Source organism: Anopheles merus, chromosome 2R (genome assembly GCF_017562075.2).
Source record: "Anopheles merus strain MAF chromosome 2R, AmerM5.1, whole genome shotgun sequence".
Taxonomy (NCBI): Eukaryota; Metazoa; Arthropoda; class Insecta; order Diptera; family Culicidae; genus Anopheles; species Anopheles merus.
The window spans coordinates 45,380,635-45,398,912 of NC_054082.1; the positions used below are offsets into that span (position 1 = coordinate 45,380,635).

Genomic DNA, 18,278 nt, shown 5'->3' on the forward strand with positions numbered 1-18,278 from the left:
CAGAAGAGAAGCCAGAGAGAAAGAGACATGTAAGATAAGGTGCAAGACAAAGCAACACTTGACTGATGACTTGTTAGAACAAAACATAATAAAAAAATTGAAAACGTTCTCGTCTGGTAAAAGAAAAATTAACATACAAAAAACAACGTTGGAAACATTTTCCCTAATTCAAACGTTCAAATTGATGGTTAGACTGTTAATCCCACAATGGACGTGCAGACATTTGATGTGAAATGTAGTAGACAACAGTTATAACAACAGTATGACTTGAAAAGTGTCCATCCTTTGTACCCAATTTACGGATGGTTCCTAGTGTCGATGAAGTTACAGACAAATGGTATATTTAAGTAAAACGAAAAAAATAACATCAACCAATTGGATCTTGGAACTATATTCCTTTCTTTTTACTGACCGCAATACAAACGAAATACGTCCGAAAGAAATCAAGTTCGTTTGCGTCGGCCTGGACAACGGACAGGAGGACAAACATTTAACGTGCACGGGAGGGGACGTCCGTCGAACTTTTCCACCTGATACGAGGCTTCGATCTATCTAACAAACACGCTGGTTGTTTATTTTGTTGCCCTGGGTTACCGTAGCGCACCGGTGCGTGACCGAGCAAGGGTATGACATTCGGCTAGCAGCTACCAGACATTCGATGTAGGCCATCGGTAGTGGAAGGTTTCTATAGAATCGGATGCATTTTCTCGAGCGTACTTTAGTGACATTCTAACCGTGAGACAGTAAAGATTTACAGGAGAGAAAGAGTTAAACAAAGTGAATAAATCGTGTTCTTCAAGGTACGTTTTTTGTTTTAGTTAATTCGATATCTTGGCTCAACGTGATGCAGTGTCTCTGAAGTGATAGTGCGTTTTCGGTTGATTGCGATTTTCGGTCAAGCCCTGCGGGTACCACTAATCGGTTAAGTTATCAGTGACTTATTGATTAACCGCAACAGGATAATCAGTCCTACATTTGGAAAGCACGGTCCATATGGGGCTTGAAAACATGATGAGTACTATATGTTGTTAAGACGCATGACGACTGTACTATGGAAGCAGACCAAATAATACTAAAATCAAGTTAATTTAATGAATATTAAAGAACAGCCAATTGTCAAGGGAAGATACTGAATCTTCTATTTATGTGTGGGACATTCCATAATTACTATCTCGTACGAGCTTAAATGCATTAAATCTTCCTAGCTTAACCGAACAAAGACTGTCCCAACTGAGTGTGTGAATGGCAGGACCTGCTAGCACGCTCCAAAACGATTGGAACTCTCAAAGACCGAAAATAGATTTTCTCAATCGATGTCGACCCCCATGCAGAGAGCACTTATGAATCGTTTCTGTCGGTCCAATCGGTCATACAATAGGGTCATGGTTTGCGTGACTGACCCTAGCTTTGTCTGCCGTGCCGAGGGGTGCGACGAATAACAACCCCACCTTATTGTCTTAACCGGTCGTCCTGGTCCGGTGAACTTGCACGTGCGTTCGTCGTGTCCTCGTTCGGTAGCGAGAGTGTTGCGTGTTTGATCCTTACCTCCCCTGCGTGTACACGTTCAAATTATCATTTTTCAAGGATAAATTCTTGCATTTTATGTTTTGTCCGGAACTTCGTAACGACGACCCCTTTCGCCTGGTTCCGGTTCCATCGCTGTTTGGTTCGTCCGTTGCCTCGTTGGAGACAGGGGTGGTGTGTGGGTCCGTAATGTGTTGTCCTGTTTATAACTTTGTTTATTTCCCACAAGTCGAGGCAAGCTATTATTGATTTTCTTCAACTTTGCGGTATTGTTCGCGTTTTTCTTCACCCTAGCAGCAGCTGGTTTTGTTTGTTGACTGCTTCCCACGTTCACAGGACAGGCACAGCGACAAACAAAAGCTGCAGATGCACCCGTGAGCTGTTCGAAACCGTTGCCAGTGGGTGATTTGAAATTGATTGGCCATTACACCATCGTTTGCTTTTGTTGGCTGTGAAGTATCAGTAAATTGCAGGAGTCGTACAGAGGTACTGGCTGGAAGGAACTGCACAATGTATTCTAGCACCGTTTCGGACGGCAGTGGAGCATTGTTCCATTGTTCGGAACTGACGCCACGTGCACCCTATCGGAGAGAGTTTGACGAGATGGAAGCTCGCATCCGGAAGTGGTAAGTAGCAGCAATCTGGCAGCCTGTTAATGCTAATACAACTGCATGGTAATGTAAACGAATCTACCGCCGGCAGTGAGCGACAGCGGGCAGAATTGGAAAGACAGTTTGAGGAGCTAATGCGCGAACGGACCGAATGCGAAAAGGCTACGGTGCGGGCGATGAAGCAACGACAACGACGTCAGCAGGAGGCAGAAAGGCAGCGAGCCGAGCGGAACGAGAGCATTCTTCGAATGTTGAATAAGATCGATCAACAGGCGGCTTCGCTGGCGGCGAAAACGGATCGATTGAAGATGTTAAAGGTAGATTGGGTGAGGGATTGCCAAGCAATAACCGTTTCACAACCATCTGTTTTTCCCTTCTTGTTCAAACAGACACAGTACGAAATGTATCTGATGCGTACCTGGTCGACATCTTCTGGACTGGCATTACCGGCCGCTTACGGTGTTCCGATGATAACGGCTCCTCCAGCAATGCTTACGCCACTGCCCCAAAGTCCAGCAAAATCATCAACGAAATCAGAATTTGTCCAATACCTGTCCGACCTGACGCATCTGCAAACGGCCAACGTAAACTCAATTCCACCGCCGATGGCTTTGAGTAACTACCTTGCATCACAACAGAAACCGTACGGAATGGCATCTACCTATGCAGCGTCACTAGAGCGTCCATATTCTAGAGCGTATACTAGTAGTGCCCCAATTGAGAATGACTGTTTGATGGTGAATAGTGGAGCCGGAACGTCCCAAAGCACCACCGTCGGTGGTATACAGCCGAAAAAGTTCACAATGTCCAACGAAGACTTTATTCGCTACATCGACAGTGAGGTACTGAAGGAACCAATACCGACGGTTAGCATCGTTGCACCTTCGCCCTTTGAATCGGATCAGGTGAAACAGTCTGGTGGAGCATATCTTGAAGATGCCACTATGAGTGAAGATGAACCGGTAAGGGAAGTGGCGAATAAGTTGGAAGAATTCAGCATTTTGGTAGATCCAGACATTAGGAAGGATATAACGGAGGAGCATCATAAAGAGGACATTAAGGTGGTGACAGAGATGATTGAAAGAGGTAAGAAGCTTGAAGATTTTTTAAAAGACGAATCATAAGTAATAACAGCTTTTTATTGTTCTGTTATTTCAGATCATCAAAATATGAAAACTCCTGAAACAATTCAACTAGAGAAAAGATCTATGGAATTACCTACATTGGTTGAATCTGTTAAGGACGACAATGAAACGAATGTAGATATTGATTTCAATGCGGGAAACAAAACATTAGATGATAAGCCAGATGATCGTACACATAACGATATTCAGGAGATACTTCAGGATTCTACAGCACCACCTGATAATGACGCTGTAGTTAATGAAACTGCAAATGAAGACTATCATCAGACAATTAATCAGGAAGAGTACAATGATACAAATTTCGAAGCAGAGGTTGTACCAGCGAATACCAATGTGGATTATGATGAAACAACTCCTGCTACAGATCAGCATTTGTACACTACTGAGCAAACAGAACCCGTACCATACGACAATCTACAGTATGGTGCTTCAAATGAGCCAATATTAAATCCTGAAGAAACTCCTGAAATGGATGCTCAGCAGCTTCCACAACCGGTACAACAGTACGAGTCCAGGAATCAACACTGGAACACGGCACGACAAGCGTTACGATCGAAAGCACTTCCAGTGTCAACCTCCAAGCCTCCATCGCCTGAAACGGGTGTGAGTGATCATGTAGCCCCTGATCTTCAGCAAGGAATGGCCACAACAGAATCACACGCTGAAACATGGAGGATGGATCAAGCAGATGTTCAAGCACCATACGAAAATGCTCAGCCAAACACTGTCACACAGATTGATGAATCAAATGCTACGTATTCGGAATACGGGGGAGAACCGAGTGATGCTTACTACCAAACGGAACCTGCTGCAACTGCTGCTGTCCAAGACGGTGGGGAACAAAATCCCTCTTCCACCGATCAAGCATACATTAACGGTGCCATGGGTCAACCAGTAGAGTACCAACACGACGATGGACAACAATCAGCTGCCTATCAGTATGGGAACAGTCAGGATCCTGTTGCTTATCAGGAAGGTCAGTATGTCGAAGGAGGAACTGCGGGCGAGTCACAGTATCAGTATCAAGAAGGGGTTGACCAAACGGGCAACGTGTATGCGACGCAGGAGCAATATCAGGATCCGAATCAGCAGTATCAGTATGATCAAAATGCACAGTACTATAGCGATCAACAAGCTTACGATGCACAGTACTACAACCAAGATCCACAGCAACAGGAACAGCAACAGCAGCAGCAGCAGCAGCAGTATTATATAAACGAGTCAAACCAACAGCAGATGGATCAAAATCAAGCAGAACAGCTAAAACCGATGGAGCAATTTGTTTCTCCAGAACAAAACGACCAACCATACTACCCATCTGATGGACAGTACGAACCTAACGCTAAAAATGCTGAACCAACTCAACCAAACCCTCCTGAGGGTGGTGATGTGACGGTCCCCAGCTCCCTAGAACCACCATTGGCCAATGCACAAACGGTTGAGACATCGGCCGTTATCGATGCCACGTTGCCGAAAGACAAACAGGAGAAGAAAGCTTCCGACGCTATAGTGCAACAGGCCACTCTCGAGCAAAAACCCTCCAGAAAAGAAGGAGTCGATCCGGGATCCGATGCGCCAACGCTGAGCACCGTCAACGATGAGAGTGATTTTGATTTCTCCTCCCAGTGATAAGCACGCGGGTTGTGTTTGCTCAGAGCTTTAGCCGCTAATTGATGATAGAAACCTATCCTGATTGTTTTGTGCAACAAAGCCCTTGGTCTATAGAAACATGTGGGCTTTCGTTGGGAGCTCGTGCGCTCAAGTACGTCGTTTCCTTTGCACCCATGATAAAACACTTCAATCTTTAATACGCACCCTTTGGAGCACGCGCTTTCGCGATCCAACATTTAACGGACGGTTCGCTTTATTACGGCACACTGTTTGGCGGGATGTGTATAGTCATGTTGTGGTTAGTGCTGTGTTCAGTCTATCTGGTGATCGTTCCGGTTGTAACGGCCAATGGCCGACTACCCAACAACACGCTGCCATTGCATTATGATCTGCACCTAGAGGCGACGGGTCTAGGGCTGCACGATTACACCTACCGGGGCAACGTGTCGATACGGATTGCCATCGTTAGTGATACGAACGAAGTGGTTCTACACAATGTCGGCAATACGTTAAAGTCGATTTGCTTACGAAGATGTCGTGATGGGGAAGAAATATCGCACCAGTTACTAGAGAGCGAACCGGCAAGTGAACTGTTGCGCATTCGTACCGATCGAATCTTGCGCCGAGCGGATGATCAGGTGATTACGCTTACGATTGTGTTCCACAACACGCTCGGTAAGGATCGGATGGGCTTCTACCGCACGCAGTACCGTGGGGCCAAGCGCATTCCCATGGCGGTAGCTACGACACACTTTCAGCCGAGCTATGCCCGCCTAGCATTTCCGTGTTTCGATGAGCCGGGCTTTAAAACCACCTTCCAGATAACGATCGTCGCAAACGGTAGCCATTTGGTAGCTTCCAATGCACCGATCGCAACGGTCACCTGGCTGCAGGACGGTCACAAGGCGGTACGGTTCGAGCGTACTCCTCCGATGCAAACGTACCTCGTAACGTTTCTGATCGCAAACTTTACGTCCGTCCACACGGCAAGTCCTTCTGGAGTGGAGATCGGTATACTGGCCCCGCCGAAGGATAAGAAATCGCTCCAATTCAGCCTGCAAGCGGCAACGACACTGCTCTCGAGCTTGGAAGAGTACACCGGACAAAGCTTGGGCCTGCAGAAGCTAGATCATGTCGCCATTCCACAGTTCGGCAATGCCATGGAAAACTGGGGCCTGGTTGCCTACGATGAGCAGTTTCTGGTGCTTTCTGCGAAAGCTCACCGTCTGCAGCGCGCCCAAGCAGTGCTAACCATCGGACACGAAACGGCGCACCAGCTGTTTGGCAATCTGGTAGGCCCTGCGTGGTGGTCCTACCTATGGCTTAGCGAAGGTTTTGCAACCTACTTTGAGCTCCTGCTGGGGGCCGACGCATACCCGGACCTACTACCGCTGGAGGAATCGTTTGCCGTGCGGCACATGCATCCAGCACTGATGGCGGATGCGTACGAACAGCATCCCCTTACGGTGGAACCACTTTCGGCCAATACGCCCGAAATCGAGACACTGTTTGATACGATCACGTACAGCAAGGCGGGCTGCATTCTGAGGATGATTAACTGTTCCATCGGGGAGGCAGCGTTTCAAGCGGGCGTCCAGAACTATCTCGAACAGCACCGGAATGGTATCGTAACGCCGGAAGATCTGTACGCGAGTTTCTTCGTGCAGCAGCGGAAGGACACACCGACGGTCGAGCAAATGTTCCGCAGCTGGGTAGACAAACCAGGCTATCCGGTGGTGACGGTTGAGCGTCTGAATGGTTCTTTCGTGCGGTTTCGGCAGCAGCGTTACCACAACCAGGAAGTGACCACCCAGGATATTACCTCGCGATGGTTCATACCGATCACGTACTACACCAACAGCAGCCTGGGGCAGTATGAGTATCAGCCTGCGTTTTGGATGAAAGAAACCGACCAGGAGCTGGTGATCCAACTCGAAATGAACACGCGGGATGTTCTGGTGGTGAATCCCCGCCAGATCGGGTTCTATCGGGTGGAGTACGACGAACGAGGTTGGAACAGTATCGTGGACAACCTTACCACCCTACCGTCAATCATGCAGGCAAAGCTGATCGATGACGCGTTCGTGCTGGCACGGGCCGGCCTCGTCGGGTACGAGCTCTGTTTGGAGATGCTGCAGGAGCTCGCCACAAGCCCCGACCCGGTACCCTGGTTGATTGCGATGGCGGAAGAGAACATTGGCTACCTGCAGCGGGTCCTGCAGTCGGCAGAGTTTGATCGCTTTTTGACAGGATTTGTGGGCGAAATGTTTGATCTTGCCGGGAACGTGGGTCGCACGTTGCTCCAATCTCAAGCGCTGGACGTTGCCTACGATTGGTGGTCTCGCTTAGCAGCAAGCTTTATCGAGAGCAAACGTGAATCCAGCATTCGTCCACGTGCCTGCCTGCCAACACCCGTGCAGGAGGTAGTGCAAGCATTGGTTTCGCCCGACGATCATGTACGGGAGCGTCTTTTCGCCCGATTAAAGTGTCTGCCGAAACAGTCGAACGAACCATCTGTGTTGCTGCTAGCATTGAACCGAATTCGAGCAGCGAATCTGCTTACCCCCGGCAAACTGTTTGCCGTGCTGGAGAGTTTGATTAAATCCGACCCGGGCCGGTTTCTACCACCGACCGTGCAGTTTCTTTCCAGCATACCGCCGGAGGAGGCCGGCCCGGTAGCGGACCGTTTCCAGCGCTTGTTAAATCTTATCGTGCACGAGGTCACTGACCGTCGCCAGGCGGCGCAAGTTCGGAAGCTGATGGTGAAAAATTCTTCTATCCTGCCGGCGAACTTCCTGCCGCATGCCAGCACCGTGATGACGTCAACTATCAGCTGGCACATGAAGCAGGTGCCGAAGTTAAGGGAGTTTGTGCACGATTCCCATATGGCCAGCATTTACGAGCGGGAAGGGCACCAATAGGACCAGATTTTATGTAGGGTAAGTTGGAAGGTGGGGGGGGGGAGGTATGGGTGGGCAGGTGAATTAATGAAGTGTGTTTTGTGCTCCTAAAATGGGAATGCTGTGGACAGGGCGCGCTGTAGGGCAGTGCGTACGTGAAATGGGGGAATAGTTTTGTAACACAAACGCGGAAATTATTTGTGTAAAGCTAAGCGAGTTTAATAAAGTAGGTTTGTTTTGTTTTTTTTTGTATTCAATAAAATGGATTTAAAAATTTTAATTAAATGAGTTGAACTAAGCTAAAACAAAAATTGCACATTTTGTTTCTTTATCTAAAAAAATGTGATTCATTCTGCGAAAGATTTGTCTCATCCTGAGCAGTTATACAATTCCGGTATCCACTGTGTGTGTGTGGTTTTATTCTTGTTCGGCGCCTTTCGCACCTCCAATTCCGATGGCTAATTTATGTGTACCGTTTCGATTAGCCCGGTGTGTCGCCGTGGGTCGACCACGGATCCTTATCCTTTCGCACCATTATCGCAAGCAGCAATACAAAACAAAACAAAAAAAAAAATCACACCACATAGGTCACACACCACCATCAAGGGCTGACCCCGCGTGGGCGGATGGTTTGGTGCCACGTGCATAAAAAAAGGGAAGCAACAGCAAACCACCACCCAACCCCTCTTCTTAACGATCTGCACACGGCGAATGATGATCATTACATTAGTCAATAGCAATGGTACACGGACCGGCGGTCTCACCTATGTATGGAAGTGTTTTCGTCGTCATCGGATGTTATTTTCCAGGAAGTGAGATGATGCATCGACCAGGATCACGGGGGGACTGGCAGAAATGGTGGTCGGACCACGGGGCAGGAAGGATCGGGATTGCAGTATAAAATCAGTACGCCCTACCAGTGGACATTCTCATTCGCTGGTGGACCGTAGCCCGTGCCGTGTGCCAGTGCCCAGAAACGTGTGGTTGCGCATTCAAGTGTTCGCGGTTTAGTGTTGGCGTGCAGGCGTGTAACAATAAAGTTGTGTGTGTGAGAGGAAGAGAGAGATGACCGTGGTAGGGCGTGCTCGTTAAGAGTGGTCGCGGTCGGTGGTGAACGTTATAAATTGCCGTTGGCGCGTTAAGAAGCGTTCGGGCAAGCAGTGCGGACCAAGCTGGCCAAAATGTGGCTACCGTTGGCGCTGTGCGTGCTGTTGGAGTTTGCCGACATTGTCAGTGCATCGGGCGGGCTGGACGATGCGCTCGAGGTCACGTTCAGCGAGCGTACCCGGGCCGACTGGGAGAAGGTGTGGCACCAGGAGAGTCATTCGCGCTGCCGGGAGAAACTGATACGCCATCTGTACTGGGCCTGCGAGAAGGACATTTATCGGATTTCGAGACGCAGCGGCGATGGCAACGGTAACGCCGGGATGGTGGAAAAGCGTACGAGCATGGTGGACGAGGGCCAGCTCGTGCCGTACCCGTGGGCAATTGATCGCGAGGTGGCGAACGCGTTTCTGCGTACCCGGCGCACTGGGAAGCGCCGATCGGGCGGGTCAATTACGGCGGAGTGCTGCACGCGCACCGGCTGCACCTGGGAGGAGTACGCCGAGTACTGTCCGTCGAACAAACGCTTGAACCAGTACCGGCGTAGGAAGTAATAGGCGGTATTGGTGTGCCAACGCGAATGTATCCGTGGTGATGGTGAGGTCTTTGCCGGTCGTGGATTTGTGACGGAAGGCATGGGATGCAGGTGGAGGTAGAACGGGAAGATTTCTCGGTATTCTTGATCATCGTACGCAGCAGCATCGGTTGTATATTGCAGCACATTTTTTGTTTGTATTTGTAATGTGAAATAAAGGAATCCGCACTATACAAACAGAAGAAAAATGGTGTTATTACTCAAATGTAGGATTTTGGCGTGGGTAAAGGTAAGCATTACCATACGGCAGGGTGGAAGTGGATCGTCAGATTATTATTCATCGTACAGCGAATATTTCAGTCATTGGTTTTATTATTCAAATTTTCTTTTCACTTATCTACACGTTATTTAGTCTTTTTCTTTTCTGTGGTCATTTCACCCCCGTTGGTAGTGAGGAAAGACACTTGGTAAGACACCCAGAAGTATAACACACCCACTGCACAGTACACACTGGTGAGTAGCAGCGGCAGGAAGGGTAACCGTTCCCGCAGTCCTATCGCATCGTGTACAATATTTTCGTACACACAAAGCACGGGAAATCCGGCCAGGTACAGGAACTCCACCGTGCGAAAGAACGTTGCACGATGAATGAGCTTTAACAGCAAAACACTGACCGCAGTGTACAGCGCGTGCAGACATATCTTTACCAGCGTAAGTTCCGGCTTAAACAGCAGCGGAAATAGCGAATAATGTGCGACGATGCCGAGAAAGACGGCCCACCGGGCATCGTGCTGGTTGGCGATGGCAAGCAGGGTCAGCGGAATCAGCACCATCAGGATGGCTTTCTCGTGCACATGCCAGCCGAAAAGGAATGAGGTACAGCCGCACAGCACGATTGCCCGGGTGAAAGAGCGGCCGAGTGACACGCTCGAGGTGGAGGGTTTTAGTGTGCAAAGCTTGAGCAGGACGGGAACCATTGCCACCCCGGTCAAGGCAAACGTTACGCCAGGTGTTATGGACGGCAGTACGGTATGGTCGAACGTTTGCACCAGTCCACCGGTGCTGGATGCTTTGGTCACTTTTCCTAGTGCCACCGCCAGTGCCTTATCGGCGGTGTTATACAACGCCCAAAAGTTCGGTGCCCAGTAGGCATGCGTGAGGCCACGCTTGAAGGGAAACAGTCGGGAAAGGACCTGCCGGAGGACCAGGAAAGAAAGAGGGGTGGGTGGTAAAGTAATAAATTCATATTAGTACCGCGGAGCAATTAATGACCATCAATCGAAAGCCAGTCGCCTTACCTGTGGAATGTGCTCGTAGAATGAACCGAACGAAAGTAAACACACGCCCAGCACGATGGTGGCCAGTTTGATTAGTTTTACCGCCGCCCGTCCGACGGTAAAATCGCGCAAGCAATAAAACCGTAGCAAATAAACAACATAAACAGGGGCGACGTACATGAAGATGTGCTTCAGGTTAAGCAGCACCGCAAACAGCAGGGCCGACTGCAGGGGTCGGTTTTCCATCAGCGCACCGATGCTGAGAAGCAACACGCCGAACAGGAATCCATTGTACTGAAAGTGGATGTGGTCCACCATCAGCAGGCCGGCGTTACCGAGCAGCAGCGCGCCACCGATGAGCAGGGAGCGGGTCGGATTGACACTGCCGGCGCTGAGTGCCCGCAGGCAACGGCGCACACCGAGCGCGTAGATCACGTCGGTCACGATGACCGAGAAGCGCTGGAAAACGATCGTCTGCTCGGAAGCGTAGTTGAGATTCTTCACGTCCAGCATCCGCGGGTCGAACGATTTGGCCACCTGTGACAGTAGCCACTCGAAGTAGGCAAAGAAGGGCGGATAGTCCAGCGTCCATTCGCTCGTTTTCTCGTAGTACCATCGCGAGAGCGGCAAGCTGTGCGTGATTGCCAGCCAGTTCCGGTGTACCTCAAAGTCGGTGGACCGGCTGTAGGGGTTGACGATTGAAGAGATGTTTTGAGATGCCTGAGTGCAGTTGTACGCGTACAAATGGATTGAAAATACTTACTAGGCAGGGATGAAAAGCAGCTTTACACCCGAAACGAGTAAAAATATGTGCCAAAACATGGCACTGGGTGGTCGGGATCGTGCAAACGATAACGAAATAGGCAATGAGGATAGTTTTTGAACTTAATTTGTACTCATCGACACCGGTTTCGTAGCAATTGCCAACACCTCACAAACAACAACAAACGGTAAACAGTGCCAGCTGTCAAACGTCCCGTCAGCTCAGTGAAAAAGGCTATGAACAGATGTTCGTTGGATGGGACTGTTTTAATTTAAGGAAATTAACTAAAAGAATGGATTTTTATGATCATTTATCCGAAATACTCATTGCCCGATAGAATCATGCTTTATGTAAACCTGTAATCTGTACGTTTTAAGATTATATTTCATTATATTTTGCTACGAAAGGTTAGAAACGCTTGAAACGCTTAATACGTTTGAAAGCGGAGCTTTGCACTATGGCTCCGTATGAAGTCATGCTAACCTATGAAGGTTAATTTATACAAAATAAATGATTAAAATAGGTTGATTAGACTGATGTCATAAAAAAATTAGACACACAGTAAAAACCCGTAAAATAGAAATAGAAAAAAAACGAGGCATGGTTCAACAATTTTATTTTATGATTTTATAAATGGACTCGAGTACTCTACGGCGATATAATTTATCGCTGTGTTCGAAGGAATTGTAGTTAAGTCGGTGATTCTCATTTATTCTCTCTCTCTCTCTCTCTCTCTCTCTCTCTCTCTCTCTCTGTCTTTCTCCTCTATTGCAGCCTCCCATCCATATAGACACCCGATCTCCGACAGGTCTCGCTTCACCTGGTCCAGCCATCGAGTTCACTGTGCTCCTCTGCGAATTTGGCTTCACTGGGGATTGCTGTCGAACACCTTCTTGGTGTTCGTATCCTTCCAGCCTTCGCCACCGTCAGGATGCTCGGTTCGCCGTACAGCTCAGCAAGCTCGTGGTTCATCCTTCTCCTTCACGGTCCATGCTCAAACACACCGCGAAAGATGGTCCGGAGGATGCGTCGCTCAAATACGCCCAGAGCCTTTTACATCTTCCGGATGGTCCAGGACTCGTGTCCGTAGAAGAACACTGGGCAAATCTATGTGCAATATATCTCACATTTCGTGCGGACTCAATGTCTTCTGGATATCAACAGTTGGTGAAGCCCATAGTATGCACGATTCCTCTGCACAATGCGTCTCCGGATTTCACTGCTGATGTCGTTGTGCTAAGTAACTACCGTTACGAGATAGCAGAACTCCTTTACTACCTCGAGATTGTCGCCATCAACTAATACACTGCTTCCCAAAACGTCTGAGCTCCCAGCAAGCAGGTACTTCGTCTTCGTCGCATTGATTCTCAATCCAATTCTTGATGCTTCGCGTTTGAGTCGGGTGTACGCCTCACACACCTTCGTCGTTGTCCGATCATGAGCTCATCTATACGAAGTAGTTAATACAACGGCAGACGGTCCACTGGACTCACCTCCTGGACATACCTTCTAAGTCTTACGTTTAACGGTCACGAGTTTGGCAAAAATGAAAAATTTTGCTGACCAATATTGGCGAAAGTTTAGGCATAAAATTATGTGAAAAAAAAGGAATCCAATTTTGTTATTATTTAACTGAAGTACCGCTAAACAAGATCGTGCATTTCCTGGATGCAGTTATATGCCTTTGGCTATGCAATAATACACACCACAGTAGACGATAAACATACTTTATTACTGACTATTTGGCCACTTGGTGAGAAAATGCACAATTCAATAGCTTTGGTTTCAAAATGCAGTAAACATACGCAGTTACACAACGTCTCATTTTCCGTCCAATGTTGAAAGTCCGGGTGGCGGTGGAGATGCACTCGGAAAGGCCCACGGCATTGGGCGCACGTGACGCATTCGCATTCGCATCTTATCGGCAACCGAGCCATATATTTCCCGTTCGCCGAGGGTATCCACGTTCCGGGCGGACGCGCTCATTATTGTACAGCCAGTAGTAGTTCCCTTTGAAGAAGTACGTCTTGCCTGCGCCGGAGACCCGTCGAAGGTCGCATATCAAATGTCCATCGTTGGCGGAGCGAACCAAGCGCACGATACGATGCGAATGTCAAGGTTAGGGTGTAAGGAAATAATGGTACACGATTAGAAAAATGGTCAACCATCGGGGCCGTGCTTCGTTTCCTGCTTCTTCGCGCACGCAGTTCCGCCATTCACGAGAGCCATGTCGTGTCGTGTGCGTTTCTTCTGCTGCTTCTTGGCACGCTTCAAACTTACCGCTAGCAACAGCCGTGGCGGCATCAATATTGTTCGGTATGCCAAACCAACGGTCCATGGAGGACGGGTAGCCTTCGTCCATTTCGCCGGCCGTGTCGTTGTACCGCCAGAAACGATCGCCCGCAAACAGGTACGTTTTGTTGTTTTTCGCTGCAAAGAAATCCAGCAATGGAAGTATGAATGAAAGTAACCACTAGCTAGCATTGGCATACTATACTCACGCCACACCAGTGCCGCATCGATGCGTCGCAGCTCTTCCGGCAGCCCGAAGTCTGTCAGGGGCCGCACTTCCGGGTGCAGGAAGTTTAGCGCATCAAACACCCAGTAGAAGCGGCCGGAAAACAGTACGATCGCATTATCATCGAGCCGCTCGTACACGGCATCGATGTGGCTGACGGTTTTGGGAAACCCGCGAAACACCTGCCAGATGCGCACCGGGTACCCGGTCTTGATGCGATACTTTTCCGTCAGCCGCCACAAGTACGCACCCTTGAAGATGAAGATCTCGCCCCGGAGCAGCCCGATCGCGTCGAAACTGCCGCTGCAGATATCCGGCACCGGCAGGTAGGAGGGAATGGCTGCCGGTGGCCGATCCTCCGGTGGCATTGTGACACTGGTCGGTGGCGGCGATTGCGCATGGTGCCGGCTGATGTGATCGTCCACCGTTTCGTAGTCACCGACGAACGTGATCGGGATGTCGTACACTTCCGTCGTGGAGGAGAGGGCCGGCGTACTGGTAGGGAGTGGGTCCGGTTCTGGGTAGTGCGGTTCGCTGTCTAAATCGGGCAGCCGTGGGACGGCCGGCGTCACGGTACCGTACTCGTCCACGGTTGTGCTCGCTTCGGTAGTGTACATCCAATCCGGTTCGTCCGTGATGTGAGGATTTTGAACTGCATTGCGCATAAGAAAGATTGGTAAGAAGTAGCATGATTGGAGATGAGGGCGAAAGGAACGATCCTCGCAACGGAACGGATACTATACTGTACAGCTGGTACATCGCCAAGATGTCATCGTAATCGAGCGTGCCCTGGGCGATGCCTTTGTAGTACGGGAACATCAGCGACGAGTAGACGGGCGAATGGGCCAGCCCGAGCGAATGGCCGAGCTCGTGTATCGCGACCGAGTAAAAGTCCACCCCCTCGCTCAGATGCGTCGAGTTTTCCTTCCAATTTTCGTCCTCATCGAAGTGGACATCTCCACCGTACGCGTTCATTTCGTACGGATAGAAGGCGTGGGCCAGTACGTTCCCAGGACCGTCGAACGGGTAGCTGCATAAAAAGAAACCCAGAGACCATGTATTAATCGATCAAACTCCGCCATCCGCCTGCCCGGATCCGTGCGGTGTGCATCACGCTACTCACTTGTCCCCGTGGTGGCCACTGCCGAACCCGACGATGATGTCCGCCGACGGGTCGTACACGCGGACGAACCGTAGCTTGCTGTACTTGCTCCACTCGCCGAACGCTTTGGCCATAAACTTGGCCACCGCGTCCTCGCCAACCTTGCTGGACCAGTTCGCGATGCTTAACGGTTGCGAGACGAGAGAAAGGTTGTTCAGTACAATGGGAGGAAGAAAAGGTAGGCAATTGGGTGGGGAGGAGGGGTTTCGAAAGGTGGACCTCCTACTGCGCTGGCCTGGTGGCGCGTGATCATTAAGCGCGATGGAACACCGGCGGACAAAACCCAGCCATCAGCCAGCGCTGCCAAGAATTTAGCAACGGGAATGTCTCTGTGATCTCTCTCTCTCTCTCTCTGGTTGTCCCGCTTAATGGTGCGTAATCAGCGTCACGATCGGGATAGTATACAATCCGTCTTTCGTCGCAACACCCGATGGAATGCCGATGTGGAAGAGCTGCCTAACGATTGCTTCCCCGTGGACTCTCTTCCTTTCGTGCAAATCCAACCCTCACCTGCTGCCGAAATCGATGAAAATGCTAATGTCTAAAATGGCACCTGTCTGAATGGGTGATGTGATCGACCCCAGCCACGTCCCCGGAATCATAAAACCTCCTGCCCCCCTCTCCCAATGATGGTGCACGCATGATCGTTTTCAATTAAAGTGAAAGTTTTCCGTTTTCCTTTTTCAGCACGTTGGGGTGTGTATGTGTGTGTGTGTGTGTGTTTTTTGGAGTTTGCCACAACGAGCTGTTGTGTCTCGTTTGTGCAGCACGCTGCAGACAGGCCCGCTTGTGCGGTGGTGTGGTTCCCCTAACGCGAGATAATGAATGGCCGTACCAATTAAACGAAAATGGCTATCGAGGGCGAAAGCTAATGGCCGATCACTGTGAATATGGTGGTATGAGCAACGGGGTGTGTGTGTGCGTGTTTTTTTTTGTCGATTTCAGTTAAAGCTGTACCTTTGCATCGACTGGATTGCGATTAAGTTTGTTAGCAGAAAATGATGATTCGATTTAACTCAAAATCATGGGTGAATGCGTTCGGCAAGGTTGTTTTCAGAAAGAACTACCATCACAGAAATGTGTTAATTTGCTGTTGGCGTACGTGAAGAGGCGTTAATTTGAACGATGCTCTATCTCACTGTCCACTTAAGGGTTAACGGCGGGATCAACCTCCTTTCCCGTTTGACCGATCATCGATCATAGATTATCGTATGGATAGTTCGATCCAACAATCGCCTCCATCGCTACGGGATGGTAATGGCGAACGAAGAAGGAAATAATCGAAAAATCGACCTCGCGCCTTAAAAGGCTACCAGGCCCGCTTGGGCTTTGCAATGAAACACGGGGGAGAGGTTGTATGTTTTGAGGAATTAGAAAAAAAAAACAGAATACAGCCAACCCACAGGGAGGTTAAGGTAGGGCGTTGTTTCTTCCGCTTATCCGTCTGTAAGGGAAAGGCGCCTTCTTTGGCGTGTTTTTGGTGTGCGTTTGGAATACCTTAGCAGAGAGACCTTTAAGCTTAAAGTCCAGACCTAATCAGCCTGCTGGCTACTTACAAGTATGTTATGCGCCGTTTCCGCCAGCTCTCCGAACCGATCACGTACCGCCGGTGGCGTAATGATTGATCGTGCTGCATCACGTCGACCACGCCGCATCGGGGCGCTGACATTAGCTGCATTGGACGGGATTGACCCGTTCGCGAACAGGTGCCACGCCACAGAAGGAAGTAGATGGGCGAGTGAAAACAACGCGGAGCGGGTCATGCGTGAAAGAAAAGGGATTATTTCCGGATTTGTGATTTGGGTGGGCAAACAATAAAGGTCATAATGTTTTTCTTGTATGTCAAGTGTGCTACACAGTTATTTTAACTCCGAGTCATTCGAAAAACAAACCTTAAAAACTATCTCGTTTAACGAAACTTCCAGTAAAAATTGTATGTTTGATAGTTAAGGATCACTAATGCTTTGTGTTATTAAGAATGCATATGCATACTTTTAACACACATTGCATATTGTCGGTTTTCCTTACCTCGATCGTTCTTCGATCTAGCACACCCGTCTGTGGCAGCGCGCCAAATTTCTGCACATGCTTAATAGCATCGATAATTGCTTCCCCACTGTACAGCGCTTCCGCCTGTGTAGGGCCCTTCTCCAGATAGCCAAATCGTCGCATAAAATCAATCTACGAAATAATGAAGCACAAACCAGGTATTTACCGGTCACAATCGTTCAGTTTCGTTCCACTACACACCATTTCTTTCGTCGGCACTGCGGGAGCACCGTGCATCAATCGAAGACTTGTCAAATACAGGAAGCACAAGCCAAACAAATGCAACAGATATCGAGCCATGGTGGAAGTGTAACTGTTTCCCTTAACTGAACCTCTTCACAGAACGCGACGGCAACACACTCCACGGAAATACTTTCACAGAACATTAGAAATGGGGCCAACCCAGTGAGCACTGCCCGATCGATGCTGTTGGCATCAGCAACATAATTAGACTGTCGGATTCGAATGCTGCTGGATGCTAATTATTGTCACGATCATGTCGCGATCTTTGCCGACCCATTTCACTGCTCGATGTCGTTCTCATTCCTACACATTTACTGCCCCGGAGGCTGAGGGCTGAGAATCTCGCGACGGCATGCAAGCAACCATGACATGCATCGGCTCGTACGCTCGCATCGTTCTCATGTCTCTCTCCATAATCAGTAAGCCAGTGTTAGCGAAAGGGAGTGACACTGGAAGCGTTCTGGGGTTATGTGGTATCGCCAATACTCCCAGCGTCAGGGTTCGGGCTGAACGAGCGACGCGTCAAATCCAATTAGCGACCGAGCAATTATTGCTGTACGACACGATCGTACCGAAGAGTTTGGCATAAGCAAATAAAGAAATGAATGATTAATGCTGATGACTCCTCTTTCTGGGACATCTTCTCACCCGACTCACCCCGTGGGGTCATAGAGCAAAAGGACACGCGGGAGGTCTCGTACTATTTTCATTGTCGCTCCCGCGGTGACAGTTGCAACTGAGGAGACGGGGTGTTTTCTTCTGCAAATATTGCAATTGTCAGTGCGTTCGTTTTATTTCCTTCTGCTACTTGGTTCATGAATTCTAGCATGCATTCT

At 49.2% G+C, this 18,278-nt stretch overlaps 5 protein-coding genes across 6 annotated transcripts; 3 read left to right on the forward strand and 2 right to left on the reverse strand.

Annotated features, from left to right (window-relative positions):
- The first annotated feature begins 670 nt into the window (after positions 1 to 670).
- LOC121601095 (putative mediator of RNA polymerase II transcription subunit 26) lies at positions 671 to 4,922 on the forward strand. Of its 2 annotated transcripts, none has more exons than XM_041929909.1 (5): positions 671 to 800; positions 1,822 to 2,150; positions 2,227 to 2,452; positions 2,525 to 3,221; positions 3,294 to 4,922. In XM_041929909.1, the coding sequence occupies exons 2-5, from the start codon at positions 2,035 to 2,037 to the stop codon at positions 4,907 to 4,909; spliced, it is 2,655 nt and encodes an 884-aa protein (XP_041785843.1). In that variant the 5' UTR covers positions 671 to 800; positions 1,822 to 2,034; the 3' UTR covers positions 4,910 to 4,922. The 2 variants fall into 2 exon arrangements, with proteins under 2 accessions (XP_041785843.1, XP_041785853.1); XM_041929919.1 differs by having other exon boundaries at positions 1,861 to 2,150.
- Positions 4,923 to 5,169: 247 nt separating this feature from the next.
- On the forward strand, positions 5,170 to 8,042 carry LOC121601104 (glutamyl aminopeptidase-like). Its single transcript, XM_041929925.1, has one exon. The coding sequence runs from the start codon at positions 5,170 to 5,172 to the stop codon at positions 7,810 to 7,812; it is 2,643 nt and encodes an 880-aa protein (XP_041785859.1). The 3' UTR covers positions 7,813 to 8,042.
- Positions 8,043 to 8,546: 504 nt separating this feature from the next.
- Positions 8,547 to 9,666, forward strand: LOC121601128 (probable insulin-like peptide 7). Its single transcript, XM_041929931.1, has one exon. The coding sequence runs from the start codon at positions 8,973 to 8,975 to the stop codon at positions 9,447 to 9,449; it is 477 nt and encodes a 158-aa protein (XP_041785865.1). The 5' UTR covers positions 8,547 to 8,972; the 3' UTR covers positions 9,450 to 9,666.
- A 64-nt stretch (positions 9,667 to 9,730) lies between these two features.
- LOC121601114 (probable dolichyl pyrophosphate Glc1Man9GlcNAc2 alpha-1,3-glucosyltransferase) lies at positions 9,731 to 11,650 on the reverse strand. Its single transcript, XM_041929928.1, has 3 exons — positions 11,471 to 11,650; positions 10,729 to 11,389; positions 9,731 to 10,623 (listed from the first exon to the last, which is right to left on the reverse strand). The coding sequence occupies exons 1-3, from the start codon at positions 11,527 to 11,529 to the stop codon at positions 9,835 to 9,837; spliced, it is 1,509 nt and encodes a 502-aa protein (XP_041785862.1). The 5' UTR covers positions 11,530 to 11,650; the 3' UTR covers positions 9,731 to 9,834.
- Positions 11,651 to 13,191: 1,541 nt separating this feature from the next.
- Positions 13,192 to 17,632, reverse strand: LOC121588837 (matrix metalloproteinase-2-like). The gene is made up of 8 exons (XM_041907246.1): positions 17,401 to 17,632; positions 17,179 to 17,331; positions 16,707 to 16,822; positions 15,112 to 15,273; positions 14,732 to 15,018; positions 13,972 to 14,640; positions 13,751 to 13,900; positions 13,192 to 13,501 (listed from the first exon to the last, which is right to left on the reverse strand). Exons 1-8 carry the CDS (start codon positions 17,497 to 17,499, stop codon positions 13,389 to 13,391), a joined length of 1,749 nt encoding a protein of 582 aa, XP_041763180.1. The 5' UTR covers positions 17,500 to 17,632; the 3' UTR covers positions 13,192 to 13,388.
- Positions 17,633 to 18,278: the final 646 nt, after the last annotated feature.

Excerpts from the sequence above, each read along its gene's own strand:
- LOC121601104 (XM_041929925.1), top strand. The coding sequence starts at position 5,170 with ATGTGTATAGTCATGTTGTGGTTAGTGCTGTGTTCAGTCTATCTGGTG.
- LOC121601095 (XM_041929909.1), top strand. The coding sequence starts at position 2,035 with ATGTATTCTAGCACCGTTTCGGACGGCAGTGGAGCATTGTTCCATTGT. Across the intron at positions 2,453-2,524 it reads ATCGATTGAAGATGTTAAAG|ACACAGTACGAAATGTATCT; the intron begins GTAGATTGGGTG and ends TTGTTCAAACAG. Across the intron at positions 3,222-3,293 it reads GACAGAGATGATTGAAAGAG|ATCATCAAAATATGAAAACT; the intron begins GTAAGAAGCTTG and ends CTGTTATTTCAG.
- LOC121601128 (XM_041929931.1), top strand. The coding sequence starts at position 8,973 with ATGTGGCTACCGTTGGCGCTGTGCGTGCTGTTGGAGTTTGCCGACATT.
- LOC121601114 (XM_041929928.1), bottom strand. The coding sequence starts at position 11,529 with ATGTTTTGGCACATATTTTTACTCGTTTCGGGTGTAAAGCTGCTTTTC. Across the intron at positions 11,390-11,470 it reads CTGCTTTTCATCCCTGCCTA|CCGGTCCACCGACTTTGAGG; the intron begins GTAAGTATTTTC and ends CAACCCCTACAG. Across the intron at positions 10,624-10,728 it reads TCTACGAGCACATTCCACAG|GTCCTTTCCCGACTGTTTCC; the intron begins GTAAGGCGACTG and ends GTCCTCCGGCAG.
- LOC121588837 (XM_041907246.1), bottom strand. The coding sequence starts at position 17,499 with ATGGCTCGATATCTGTTGCATTTGTTTGGCTTGTGCTTCCTGTATTTG. Across the intron at positions 15,019-15,111 it reads AGTGGCCACCACGGGGACAA|CTACCCGTTCGACGGTCCTG; the intron begins GTGAGTAGCGTG and ends CTTTTTATGCAG. Across the intron at positions 14,641-14,731 it reads GGCGATGTACCAGCTGTACA|TTCAAAATCCTCACATCACG; the intron begins GTATAGTATCCG and ends TGCGCAATGCAG.